Source organism: Castor canadensis, chromosome 12 (assembly GCF_047511655.1).
Source record: "Castor canadensis chromosome 12, mCasCan1.hap1v2, whole genome shotgun sequence".
Classification (NCBI taxonomy): Eukaryota; Metazoa; Chordata; class Mammalia; order Rodentia; family Castoridae; genus Castor; species Castor canadensis.
This window is the reverse complement of record NC_133397.1, coordinates 82854228-82869249: the sequence shown is the minus strand read 5'-3', so window position 1 is coordinate 82869249 and position 15022 is coordinate 82854228. Positions and strand designations below refer to the sequence as shown.

Genomic DNA, 15022 nt, shown 5'->3' with positions numbered 1-15022 from the left:
TTTTATTTTACACCAAGCCAGAGGCGGGTTATGACTCCTGGACTTCTCTTCCTCCCAGTGACCCACACACACTCACACATAATAGCAGAGAAAGTGGAGGCTTCTGGGGGAAGTTGAAGAATTCATTTGGGAAGTTACCAAGGCCCTTAGGTTAGTCAAGGTTCTCCAGAGAAACTGAAGCAATAGGAAATATTGAATATAGAATTTTAATATGGAATGTTTTATATATGCAATATGCAGCATACATATTTTATGTGTCATAATATATGACATAAGTATATGTGGGTGCATATATGTATGTGTATGTGTGTGTATATATATATATATATATATATATATATATATATATATATATACATGGGGGGAGAGAGAGAGAGAAAGAAAGAGGGAGAGTTTTGGCTCATGTGATTGTAGAGTTGGCAAGTCTAAAATTTTGTAGGACAGGTCAGCAGACTAGAGACCCAGGAAAGAGTTGGTACAGTTCAAGTCCAAAGGCAGTTAGGAAGCAGAATTCTTTCCTTTTTGGTGAACTTCAGTCCATTATATTATGGAGATTGATCTATTTTATTCAAAAGCTACTGACTTAAATGCTAACATATTTAAATAATAGCTTCCTGGCAATATATGAACACCCTGACTTAGCTAAACTGACACATGAAATTAACCATCAGAACTCTCTAGCTGGAGTATCCCTTTGTAGCTCTGAGGTCTGGGGTGCTCAGGACATTTTGAGGGTTGTTTATTTGTTTTGCAGTGGTGGGAATCAAACCCACAGCCTTACAGATGGGAGACGGGTACTCTACCACTGAGATATACCACCAGCCCACATTTTGAGCTTTTGCCATGCTGGTTGTCCATAATGCCATATTTACATTCCAAGCCCCCTTCTTGGAAGATCACAAGAGTGATGACAAACACTGGGAACCAAGAGCTAGCGCTCCAACCACTCATCATACAAGAACTCAGATGATCACAACCACCCCAGGACGTGGGCACAAATGTCACACTCTCTCTACAGGTAAAGCAACAAGTAAGTCTCATGGTCCTGGTGACGTTTCCTAGATTTAAACCCCAGTGAGTCATCTGCACACTCTGATGTGACCCACTTTAGAGAGGGGCCCACACAGAACCCCCTGACTGCCAAGTTCTAGTTCTGCCCCTTCTGTCTCCTGCTTCCTCTCTTGAGCTCTGGTGCCTACCTTCCAGCCATCCACCTCTTCCTTGGCCTCTTTATATCCTTCTTCTTCTTCTTTTTTTTTTTTTGGTTTTGTTTTATTTTGTTTTGAGACAGAGTCTCACTATGTAACATAGGCTAGTGTCAAACTCCAATCTTCCTGCCTCAGCCTCCTGAGTGCTGTGATCATAGGTATACACCACAACAGCAAGCCATTCTTGAGGGAAGAAAACAAATTTCAGACAACTGGGAATCCTGGTAACTGAGTATAGGGTCTGAGTATACACTAGGCACTTATTTGGATGAACAAACAAGCAGGTGAATGAATGAGGAATAAAGCCCTGAGGTGTGAACCCAGGACATTCTTTTTCACCTTACTAGCCAAGCCTTCCTCACCCTTTTACCTGCCTCTCGCCCTGCTAACCTTGGTCTAGACGCTGCATTCACCTGCAGCCTTGCAGCAGCAGGGGTCTCCAGCAGTAGGGTACTTGCAGCCAATGTCTGATTATCCCTAAAGCCCAAGCCAGGGATCCTTCCCGTCTTCTCAACTGGAGGACCTCCTAGCTGCAGAAATACAGGTGTGTTTGGCTTATTGCTTTTTTGGGATTTAACCCAATATGAATATCGGAGGCGAGATAAAGTTAAGGAAATGAAGAGGAACCACAGGAGGGAGTGATAGGGCATTCATACATTCTGTCATCTCTGTGCTGCGTGGCAGCCGGGAAGCTGGCCTCTAACCTCTGACTTCTGCCTTTGGGAAGCTAGGGTATAAGTGAGGATGCAGGGAAGGGGTGGCCCATTGCCTTCATATCATTGCCTGCCCACCCAGAGACACGTGGGATGTCTTCTTGGAGAGCGTCTGTGAACTGGAAAGCACGTGGTAGATTTTAGTTAGCCCAACCACCATCCAGGTTAGTTACTCCAGAAATAAGATTCTAAGGCCCAAGTGCATGTGGGCCTTTTTTATCCCTCTCACCCCACCTTTCATGTTTGCTCACAGAACCTGCCAGAACAGGCCCTCTTACCACACACCTCAGCTAGCTCATTTCTACCTAAGGGCCTTTGCACTGGCTGGTTCTTTGCCCAGAGAAATCTCTCTGGCCTTTGGGGCTCTGTCTGTTTTTCCACTTACACTGGGAAGTCCCTTCCTCAGAGTCCTTACCTGCTTGCTCAGTGCAGACTTGCCTCTTGGCCTCCCCTTCAACACAGCAACCCTTCTCCATCTGCCCTCAGATTCTTTTTGGGTTTATCTGTTTTGCTTGGGAAACTGTGACAGCAGGAGCTAGGCTGGCCTTTTTTTCTCCTTAACTGTGCTAAGCACTTATGGACCTGCTGTTTGAATGTCACATCCATTTCCCTTACTACCACCCCATAAGATGGGAATGTCTGTTTTATCTCCAGTGTCAAAAGAGGAAACTGAATCCCAAGGGTCAGGAACTTTCTCCAGATCCCCCAGCCAGGAAGAGTCTGAGCCTTCCTTACCTGCTATCCCTGCCTGGACCCTATTGCCTCCCGGGGCATGAATTGCACCTGTCCTGGCAGATGTGAGGCTCTCAGGACTGGCTGGTCAAGGAGCTTATTTTTTTTTTTCCATGGTACCTGTCTATGTTTTCTTTTTTTTTTTTTTTTTTTTCATTTTTCTTTTATTATTCATATGTGCATACAAGGCTTGGTTTATTTCTCCCCCCTGCCCCCAACCCCCTCCCTTACCACCCACTCCACCCCCTCCCGCTCCCCCCCTCAATACCCAGCAGAAACTATTTTGCCCTTATCTCTAATTTTGTTGTAGAGAGAGTATAAGCAATAATAGGAAGGAACAAGGGGTTTTGCTGGTTGAGATAAGGATAGCTATACAGGGCATTGACTCACATTGATTTCCTGTGCGTGGGTGTTACCTTCTAGGTTAATTCTTTTTAATCTAACCTTTTCTCTAGTTCCTGGTCCCCTTTTCCTATTGGCCTCAGTTGCTTTAAGGTATCTGCTTTAGTTTCTCTGCATTAAGGGCAACAAATGCTAGCTAGTTTTTTAGGTGTCTTACCTATCCTCACCCCTCCCTTGTGTGCTCTCGCTTTTATCATGTGCTCATAGTCCAATCCCCTTGTTGTGTTTGCCCTTGATCTAATGTCCACATATGAGGGAGAACATACGATTTTTGGTCTTTTGAGCCAGGCTAACCTCACTCAGAATGATGTTCTCCAATTCCATCCATTTACCAGCAAATGATAACATTTCGTTCTTCTTCATGGCTGCATAAAATTCCATTGTGTATAGATACCACATTTTCTTAATCCATTCGTCAGTGCTGGGGCATCTTGGCTGTTTCCATAACTTGGCTATTGTGAAGAGTGCCGCAATAAACATGGATGTGCAGGTGCCTCTGGAGTAACAGTCTTTTGGGTATATCCCCAAGAGTGGTATTGCTGGATCAAATGGTAGATCGATGTCCAGCTTTTTAAGTAGCCTCCAAATTTTTTTCCAGAGTGGTTGTACTAGTCTACATTCCCACCAACAGTGTAAGAGGGTTCCTTTTTCCCCGCATCCTCGCCAACACCTGTTGTTGGTGGTGTTGCTGATGATGGCTATTCTAACAGGGGTGAGGTGGAATCTTAGTGTGGTTTTAATTTGCATTTCCTTTATTGCTAGAGATGGTGAGCATTTTTTCATGTGTTTTCTGGCCATTTGAATTTCTTCTTTTGAGAAAGTTCTGTTTAGTTCACATGCCCATTTCTTTATTGGTTCATTAGTTTTGGGAGAATTTAGTTTTTTAAGTTCCCTGTATATTCTGGTTATCAGTCCTTTGTCTGATGTATAATTGGCAAATATTTTCTCCCACTCTGTGGGTGTTCTCTTCAGTTTAGAGACCATTTCTTTTGATGAACAGAAGCTTTTTAGTTTTATGAGGTCCCATTTATCTATGCTATCTCTTAGTTGCTGTGCTGCTGGGGTTTCATTGAGAAAGTTCTTACCTATACCTACTAACTCCAGAGTATTTCCTACTCTTTCTTGTATCAACTTAAGAGTTTGGGGTCTGATATTAAGATCCTTGATCCATTTTGAGTTAATCTTGGTATAGGGTGATATACATGGATCTAGTTTTAGTTTTTTGCAGACTGCTAACCAGTTTTCCCAGCAGTTTTTGTTGAAGAGGCTGCTATTTCTCCATCGTATATTTTTAGCTCAAGGAGCTTATTATCTCACTAGCTGATTCTCTTCTCATGCAATCAGAGAAAGAGCCTAAATGGCAGGAGCCTGGAAGTGACACTAACATGCCAAGTGACATTTTCATGTTAGTATGTTTTTTCACTACAGTGTAATTGACTGATGTGGTGCTTCTCTGGAAGCCACCTCCCCTTTTTCCCCCCCTACAGACACCCCTGTCTCTGGGTTCAGTGGCCCTTTCCCTTTCCTCACATTGTTCTGGAGATCATCCAATGCTCTCAGCTCCATAGGGTCAGGTGAGGTTCCCTAGGCAGCACACACAGTGGACCCCACCCATCCTGCAAAGACCAGAAAGCCAATCTGGGAGGTCAGACAGAGCAGCTCTCCAGGGCTTGCAGTGCACCCTCTCTGTCTAGAGTCTAGAGGCAACCCCCAGCACAGGGAGGTCTCTGAGTAAGGGACCAGTCAATTGGCAGCCTTCCTAGGGGGATTCTGGTGCTGGAACTGCCAGAGGGACACATATACTCCTATTAGTGATGACTTCCTTGAGATATAGATGTTACTTACTGAACTGGGTGGATTTGGGATCTGTCAAATCATGGGTGGTTATTTTTTCTTTAGTGAAAATGTATGCCAGCTAGGTGTGATGGGGCACACCTATAATCCCAGCTACTCAGGAGGTGGAAGTAGGAGGATCACAGGTTCAGGCTATCCTGGGCAAAAACACAAGACCATATGTGAAAAACAAAACTAAAGCCAAAAGGGCTAGGGGCATATCTCAAGTGGTAAAGCACTTGCTTGGCAAGCATGAAGCCCTGAGTTCAAAACCTAGTAATGAAAAAAAAAAAACTGTCATGTCCTTACTGCAAGTCCCAGGAAGTTACTAAAAAGCTCATGAAGCCCTGAGTTCAAAACCTAGTAATGAAAAAAAAAAAACTGTCATGTCCTTACTGCAAGTCCCAGGAAGTTACTAAAAAGCACGGAAGGTCCTAGAAGAGGGTTTGAAAGGATGGAGAAAGTTCAATATGTGTCATGCCATTCAGCTCTTCCAAGCTGGGGTGGAGGTGGCATAGATGGTTCTGGAGCATGAGGACCAGGGCTAGGAGCGAGGCAGGGGAGTTCTAAGGTTCTTGAGAGCCATGAGGCCCACAGAATATTCCATCCACCCTACCCTTGTCAGAGACATCCTTGTCTGTCTCTCCCCACATCCCTTCCCTCCAGTCAAAATGCTCCTCAGAGCTTACCACGCTCCTTCCTCTTCCTCTGAGAACTAACCACCATCCTGAGGAAAGACGGGCCTCCAGAGACATTTTATATCCCTATACTCCACCTGCTGGCCCAGGAGTGGACACAGCCAGAGATGCTGTGTGACCCCCCCACCCCCCCCAGCCCATTCTGTCTCCATGCTACAATCTGGTAGGCCTGAACCTGGTGGGTTTGAAAGGATATAGAAAGTTCTACCCAATCAGGGCTGCTACCCTTTGTCCCAGGGCCCTAGGGGCTGCATGTGCCTTGGGAAAGTTGGTAGAATCATGGCAGCCCCCCAACTCCCATCGCTCCTCTGAATCAAGCGAGTGACCAGTACAGTCAGGCCTCTGTCAACACCTGTGCTCAAACAGTGAACACTCCTCCTGGAGCAGTTGGCTGGGAAGCAGGACTAAGCAGGGGTAGGGAAATGACAGTGCCCAAATGGCGAGAGGAGCAGTGTCATAAGTGTCACATCTGGGGTCATATAGGAACCTCCAGGCTGAGCTGAACTGGGAAGACATCAGTTTCTGATGGAAAGGGTTCAAACCAGCCCAAGAAGCCACTGATGGCTGGTCACTTCTCCTTCCCCAGCTGACCATGATCAGGTCCATACCCTTTGACACTACCATTGCTGGCCCTGGGAGCAAAAGCCCCCATTCAGCTCTGAACCAGGGATGCTCTTGACTGAACTTGGGTCCCTTCGTGAATGTGCCTGTGAGGCTGCTAGAGAAAGCAGAAGATGCCAGGGTGTCACCTGCCCTACCTTCGTTCTACCCATTTGCAAAACATGGGTGCCTGTGAGGGTAAATCTCAGGGTCTTTATGATGGAGGGTGTGCAAAAATGACCAAGTCCTTCTGCCATGCACGCACATCATTTGCAGCTCCCCCCATCAAGAGGGAAGTCTGTTTTCCCACTTGTGTGTGTGGGCTGGCCTTGTGACTGGCTTTGGCCGGCAGAATGCAGTAACAGTGATGGACAAGTTCCAAGGCTGGGTCTCCAGAAGCCTTGTATACCTCTGTCCAGTCTTGGCCCTCCTTCTCTGCCCCACCATGTGAAAGGCCCCAGCTGGCTGAGTACAGGGCAAGAGCCCTTGTGGAGCAGAGCCAAGGTGCACCAGAAGAGCGCCCTAGACCACCACCCCAGCTGCTGCCTGCCCATAGAGAATGATCAAGCCCCGGCCAGAACAGGAGCCTGATTCCAAATAGGACAGGCCCAGGGGGCTGAATTCAAACTGCCACCCTGGTCTGCCCACTACAGGTCCTGAGCTACCCATTCAGAACCAAAACCAGGGTCCTGGTCTGTTTTGTTCCCAGTGCTGGGGTCATTGTAAGCACTGTTTGGACCTGTTCTTTCAGCTTGTCCCTGTGTATTAGTATAAAGCTCTCTCCTGGAGATACTCCTCATAATGTCACCCGTTCACACTGAGCTCCAACGTGACCAACAATCCAGCTCCACCTGGATTCCAGAAAATCTCTCCAAATCAGCAGCTAGGTTGCTACTGATGTCAGGGATATGCTTCAGTTCTCAGTTTGCCAGCTTTCTTCATCTCATTTGTTCTCAGATCAAGTGATGGCTCTCCAGTCCCACCTCAAGCAAGAGGCATTGGTTTTCTCTGGGGGGTCAGTGGCATTGGGTCAGGAGGAGAGAGCAAACAAGGTCATCTTTCCTCCTCACTTCCCACTCCTGCCCCCAGCCTTGCTCCCAACTATAAGGATTCAGCTGTCACTTTCTTGGCCACATTAAAGCCCCCAGCTACCACATGGGGAAAATAATACCTCCATTGATGGGTCCAAAGTTTTGATATAGAAAAAGGGTAATGCCTACAAGAGGAAAGTGATCTGACAAGCCTAATGACCATGGGCTAAAATCGTTTTCATGAGGATGTGTTCAAAACTGTGAGGGAGTACGCCGAGAAAAGGAAAGACATATAATCTCGAAAATTCCCAGGATAGCACACGGGGCCACAAGGCCAGAAAGAATAGAGAACAGGATGGAGGACTGGGGAGTCAGGGCTTCAGGGAAAGCAGCCCTGGCAGAGGGCTAATGAAAAAGAACTTTTGGAAATAACCAGAATTGTGTAGATGAGGGATGGGGCAAAAGGGAAAAATTACAGGAAAACCAAAAAGTTACACAAGACAGGAAGTTAATTGCAGTAGAGCACATGGCCTCAGTCCCCCTGAATGCCAGGATTACAGGCATGTACCACCAAATCCAGTTCCTCAATGTCTTGAAAGATACACACCGTTAAAACTCACCCAAAGCAGGAAGTAAAAAGCTAACCTGAATGGCTCTGTATCTATCAAAAACTGAACCCGTCGTTAAAACCTTCCTTAAATGAGATTGCCAGGCCCACATGGTTTCATTGGTAAATTCTACCAAGCATTTCAAAAACTGATATCAATTCTACAAAATCTCCCAGGAAACAGAATCTACTCTGTCAGCAGACTAAGGGAAAACTAGTGTCGTGTCAATCGAGGCAGAGAAAGCTCACCACCCATTCACATTCAATACTCTGTCATCAAGGAGGCTGGAAGGAAAGCTTAACCAGACGAATGACATCACAAAAACCTACAGCTAGCATCCTAGGCGATGCTGCAGAACGAAAGGCTTTCTAGAGCAAGGCAAGGATTCAACCCCCTTGTGAAATAGTACTGGGAGTTCTAGGCAGTGTAATAAGGCTAAATAAATAAATAAGGGGTACATAGAATAGAGTGGAAGCAATAAAAGTAATCCATTCACAGATGACATGATTGTGTTAAAAAAAAAATCTGAAGACAGCACTGGTGGCTCACGCCTGTAAACCTACCTATTCAGGAGGCAGAGATCAGGAGAGTAGTGATTTGAAGCCAACTCCAGGCAAATAGTTCATGAGACCCTATCTCCAAAAAAACCCATCACAAAACAGGGCTAGAGGAGGAGTGGTTCGAGTGGTAAAGCACCTGCCTAACAAGCGTGAAGCCCTAAGTTCAGATCCCAGTACAACCAAAAAAAAAAAAACTGAGGAAACACTGTACCATTGGAATGATCACAATAAAATCTTGTATTATTAATGTATACTAATTCAAAAATAAAATAAGAATTTTGGAAATCTGAAAAAAAAAAGAAAACAACTTTACAATTGTGAATTGTGACTTTCAAGCAGAAAGTCCCATTGAATTTCCATATATCAGAAATATGCAACTTGAAGTTAAATTTTTTAAAATTAATTTAAAATAGCTATAGAAGTGAAATAGGTATAAATCTAATAAAACATGTTTATGTTGAAAGCTAAAAAATACTGATGGAAGAAATCAAATAAGGTCTAAATAAATGGAAAGGCATATCATGTTCACACACTGGAAAACTCAATACTTTTAAGTTCTCAGCCAGGTGTGGTGGTTCATGCCTACAATCCCAGCACTAAGGAGGCTAAGGTAGGAAGATCATGAGTTCCAGGCCAATCTGAGCTATATTTTTGAGACCCCACCTCAAAACTCAAAACAAAACAATCAAAAACTTGTTAATTCTCCCTGAATTGACCTATAGATGTAATGCATTGCCAATCAAAACTTCAGTAGGATTTTTGTACATACAGATGTGCTGATTCCAAAAGTTTAATGTTTGAACAGAGAAACTAGAATAGCCAAAACAATCACATCCATATGTGATGACCTGGCAGTCACTTTCTCAATTTACAGTAAACAAGGTAGTGCATTATTGGCAGAAATAATCCCGTACACATATGATGGCTTGACTTCTGACAAAGAGGCTAAGACAATTCAATGGCAATTTAGCAATTTTTCCACAACTAGAGTTTGAGCCATTGAATATCCATATGCAAAAAATGGTCTTCAATATAAACCCTACACTGTGTTTTTTAAGAAAGTAACTCAAAATGGATCATAGCAAAAATGCAAAGGTATAAAAATATGAGAAGACCTGGGGTCAGGCCAAGAGTTCTTAGATTTGACCACCAAAACTTGATTGACAAAAATTTGAAAATAATAAGTAGGACTTTGTTAAACTTTAAAAGCTTTGTCCTACAAAAGACATTATTAAAAGAAGCACAGACTGGGAGAAAATATTTGAATTCATAAATTCAAAAAGGGTCTTGTGTTACTATATAAAAGAATACTCAAAACTTAGTAACAGGAAAACAATCCATTTTAAAAATGGGACATCCATTTTAAAAACCCAGTGGCTTGTGCCTCACAAGCTATTCAGGAGACTGAGATGAGAGGATCACTTGGGCCCATGGAGAAAATACCAAAGCAAAACAGAAGACTTGAACAGCATGTCAATCAACTGTTCATATAGCAAAGGCACAGGAAAATGGGTCCCGTTATTAGTCATCAAGGAAATGGAAGTTAAAACCATAACGCAATTTCACTACATACCTATTAGAATGATTAGGAAAAAACAAACCTTGTAATGTCAAGTACCAACAAGGAAGCAGAGCAACTAGATCTTTCCAAGGTAGCTGGTGGGACTCTAAAATGACATATCTAAGATGATCTACAGTTTAGTGGCTGGTTTCTTAGAAAACGAAACATCCATATGTGACGACCTGGCAGTCCCACTCCTAGGTAAGTCACTCAGAGAGATGAAAAATTATGTTCACACACACAGCTGCATGCAAAGGTTTAGAGCAGTTCTACTCATGATCGCACCAAACTGCAACTGGCATCCTGGCTGTGTTCATCCCTGCAGTATTCAGTGATACCTAGAACCTGAGTGATGTTTAGATCATTATGCTAAGTTTAAAAAGCCAAACTCAAAAGGCTGTGCGCTCTTTGGCTCCGTCGATGCAACATTGTGGAGAAAACATTACAATGGTGAAGTGGATTAGATCCGCGTTCCTGCGGCTGGTGTGGCGCCACTTCACAAAGTGTAGCCTGAGGGGGTGGAATTGTTCTGGACACTGATGGTAGGATGGAGGTTGCCACATACAGAATACAGTTCTATGGCGAAAATCATGGAAATGTACACCAAGTCAATTGTTTTTATCAAGCTGTAAAAAGGAACATATCAAAAATTAAATCCATAATGGTGGAATTTGGAACACTGAGACATCTGGTGACAGGGAGAGGCTTTGGGGAGGGGGAGCTCTGACACATCACACAACTCCACCCCAGGGGTGAGGTGCAGGCTGAGAGGTGGCATTTGCTGCTCCTCCAGGGCCTCTGTGGGTCTTAAACCTTCCTTTTCATCTCTCCAGTGCATCAGTTTGTCTTCAGGAGTCCCCACTCTACTCCACCACCAACTCTCCATCAACCGGTCACAACGCACCAGCAAACTGATTTGGGACAGATGTGCTGGTAGAAGACACAGTAGAAACACAGGGACACAACAAAGGAGAAAAAGGAAACTCCACGTCCTCCTTGTAACTCGTGCAGCACATCTTGCAGAAAGGAGCTTCCAGGACTGGTGGAATGGTTCAAGCAGTAAGAGCACCTGCCTAGCAAGCATGAGGCCCCAAGTTCAAACCCTAGTGCTGCCAAAAACTAAATAAAAATATAATAAAATAAAGGAGCTTCCAAAATGCTATAACACACAAACACACACACCCCACAAATAGACACCACATACACACACACTGTGACATAGGCACACGCCCCACAGAAAGACACTCACATATATACACATACTGTAACACATGCACACATCCTACAGACACCCACAGGCACATAACACACACACAATAACTCAAAACCCCCCCACACTGACATGCACACAAATACATATACACCCACCATCACACATACAATCATGCATCCACACAGTACATATGCACAGTAACACAGACACATACTCACGTACACTGACACATGCACACACACATACCCACCCATTACACACACAATTGCACACAGACACATGCAGTAACACAGATACACACACAAACTGACACACACAATGACACATTTCCACAAACACATGCACAAACAGTACACAAAGATAAACACATACAATCACACCATTACATTGTCACAAACATGTGCACATGATAAACACTCTCACACAGATTCACACTCACATACATAACACATAGACACACACCTGTCTTGGGTTGTCACCCTAATACCACAAAAAGAGTGCATTTACTGGAAGGGACAGCACAGGCTGCTGCCCCAAGGAGGAGCACTCACTGCCTCTACCCAGAAGTCCTTGGGGTTGTTGTGCCACTGGGCCTTGCTGAGGGAAGCTCCTTCTCAGTGCCCCTTCCTTAGCTCCATCCCATCTTCCCCATGGCAAGAGACGGCCCCTGGGTACAGTTCATTCTCTTACCACTTGTCAACAGTCTCACTGCTGGGTTCAAGAGCCCTGCGACTCACAATCAGGTAAATTCCAGGCACACCATGTAATATGAGTCCTCACAAGACTGACCAATCCTGCATCCACTATGACTTCCCCTGAGCTCAGCCCTTCCCTGGTCCACAGCTTTTAACTCTGAAAGTTGGCATCACCCTGGGTCTGGGAGAATCACCAGGGGCAAATTTAAACATACTGATGCCCAAGACACCCTAGATCAACTGAGTCAAGATCCCTGAGGTGAGGCTAGCATCGGGACTTAAAGAGACTGCTCGGCACTGGCAAATGGTGACCAGTCCTATGCCGGAGCCCTTCAGAAGACCAGAATAGAAAAAACGAGCAGGGAGGGGACCTGGTTAGAGTGTGGGTCTGGAAGGCATGTGCAAAGAGGTGCTTATCTGAGCAGAGGTCTGGAAGATGAGAAGGGGCGGGCAACACGAATGCCAGCAGGCATGGAGGCTCTGAGGTCTTTATGGTTCACCTCAGGCTTGCCCAGACTGGGGCTAGAATAGAGGAAGGAAGGGGTCCGCCCCAACCACACAGGACTCTGGGTGAAGGACAGTTTCTCCAGAACTTTGAAGTGAACATCTGCGGGCAATCCTCTTTGCTCCCTTTTTTTTTTTTTGCTTTACCTGTGGCAGGTGCTCTGCAGGTAAAGAAAGCAAGGTTTAGAGGGAAGAGTTTGAGAAACCCGGATGTGGCAAGCAGGGATTAGATCCAGATCTTCTAGGAACAGAGCTGAAGTGAGCTCATGTCTGCCTCTGTAGAACATGCAACTGTGCTGGTCTCACCTGTTTCTTGGGTAACCTTAGGTGACAGGTGCCCTTCCCATTCCAGAGGGTCAGAGCAGCAAAGACCAGGTGATGGCAGATCTAGGCTCTCCTTGCACATCCTGCCTACTGCACCCCTCCACAACTGGGCAAGGGAGCTGCTTGGAGATGCACCTCCTCTGCTCTGGCACTGAGCTCAAGTTGGAGGTTTGTTTTGTTTTGTAATCTACAGAACACCGCTGTGGTGGGTGGGTTCATCCTGCTCCCAGACTGGGCCTCCACTGCCAGCTGCTGAGTGACTTTCTATAATACCTGCTCACCACCTGCAGCACTAACATTACCAGGTCTGATCTGAACCAAATGTTCCCCACTTGGAATACCAAGAGGGCTTGTATGTCACCCAAAGCATGCCCGCTTTCGGTCCAGAAATTTACTCTCCAGGGCAGGGAGTATAGAGCCCAACAAGAGACTGGATTTATACCAGTCCTTCTTGGCTGTGTGATCTTGTATAAGTAACAACTTCCCTGGGCCTTAATTCTCTCATCTATAAGGCGGGGTTGATGACAGTACCACCTCAGATTTGCTCTGAGAATTAAGTGCCTGAAAGATGCTCAGCAAGGATCCTGGCACATAGCAGGTGCTGGAGCTCCTGCCACTGCCCCTGCACACTGCTTGTAGTTCTGCTGCTGGTGGTATTGTTTGTGTGCCTAGTGGGCTGTTCACAGACCAGGCCCCTTACAGAGAGGAGCCTCTGACTCTGAGAACTGCTCTGATGTTGGCTCTGAACTTGGCAATTCCAGGTCAATCTACATAAGATGCATTTTAACCTGCATTCTTAATTTTAAAAATCAGTTTCTATTGGTTAACGTACAAACAAATCTGATCAGGTAAATAAATGCAGTGGGATTTGAGCAAATACAAGCTGCAAAAAGAGAAAAAACGACAACAAGCCTACTGTATGGGTGTGAAAAAAAAACATAGTCCCAGCTCCTAAGGCCTCCGGGGCTCGTGAAGAGCCCGCCTCAGAATTCTCGCAGCCTCTTCTCTGCCTTGGAAATGCTGCAAGCTTCTAAGAAGTTCTGTGGGTATTTAACGTATGGTGATGGTGAGACTTTTCAGCTAGAAATGGGGGACGGGGACATTTTCTAATGTACTAGCTGCCAGGAAGTCTCATGGAGACCCAGAAACGAGCGATGTCTCAGAAATCTCGGCGATTGTCACGCGGAGCCCTCTCCCTCGGCGGACCCGCGCTTTTGCACAATCTGTTGGACTGCACTAGTCCGGGTCCTCCCATACGTCTGGCCCCGCTGCATTTGAGATGACACATAGGGGACCCTACACCTCTCTCCAAAAACTGAACCCCAGCTCCAAACCCCCAACCCAATCCAAGTGGACAGTAGCAAGGCAGGTCCTCGGGCCTTGACGTTGCCTCCCCTGCGAACGGGACAGGGGCCAGGGGAGCTGCGGGGACACTGACCTGGGAAGCCCGCGACTCGGGGCAGGCGAAGAGCAGCAGGAGAAGGAAGAGCGCGCGCGAAGAGGTGGGCACCATCTTGTCAATTCAATTTCCCTTGCTGCTTGGGAAGGGGAAATAAGTTTGTGTGTCTTCCCTGCCGAGTTTGCCCCAGCGATGCCGCAGCCGCCCCTGCAGGGTGCGGGGCGCCCGCGGCAGGAGAGCGGCTCTGGCTGGCGGGGAGGCGGCGGAGCGCGGCGGGTGGGGATCGGCGCCCGGCCTGCCGCTCAGCGGAGGCGCAGTCGGGTCCAGGTGCGCGACGCGCTCTTTCCTGGAGCACCCGGGCCACCAGCGTCCTCAGCCGTCCGCACGAGACAGTCGGAGCGAGGCGGGGAGGCGCCAGCCCCTTGGCCAAGGCCGAGGGAGGAGGGGCTGCCCGGCGAGGAATGCGCCTGGGAGCGCGCCCAACCCGCGCGGCTCCCCGAGGAGGCCGGGCGCGGCGCCGAGGACCAGCGCGGGCATCCTCAGGGCCCTGGCAAGGAAGCGCGGCCGGAGCCCCGCGTACGTGCTGGTACCCAGGAGCCCACGCTGGGCTGGTCCACTCCCCACCGTCCTCGTTTCCCAGTCGGGGCCACTGAAGCTCGCGTCACTAAGTGACAAGTGGCAGGCTGAAGATCCAAACTCAAGTCCTTCTTCAAAGCCCACACAAGGGTACCTTCCTCCATGACACGCAGAGAACAGGGCCACTGTGGTCAGGAGATAGGTACCATCAGCTTGGCATGAATTACACTAAATTCCCTATCTGAAGTGTCTGTTTTAAAAAATAATAATAATAATAATAACGCTACTGGGGGAGGGAAAAGTTAAGAGCACACACACGGGGTACCTTCCTCCTAATTTACAGTTTCTATTTCCCAAAGGGAAGA

At 46.6% G+C, this 15022-nt stretch overlaps 1 protein-coding gene across 1 annotated transcript in view; it reads right to left on the bottom strand.

Annotated features, from left to right (window-relative positions):
- The window catches only part of Fbln7 (fibulin 7), a 50905-nt gene extending 36405 nt beyond the window's left edge, over window positions 1-14500 (bottom strand). The window contains exon 1 of the mRNA XM_020181480.2: window positions 14121-14500. Coding sequence (XP_020037069.1) covers window positions 14121-14195 — 75 coding nt within the window. The 5' untranslated portion in view covers window positions 14196-14500. The remainder of the gene's footprint in view (window positions 1-14120) is intronic.
- Between the last annotated feature and the right edge of the window lie 522 nt (window positions 14501-15022).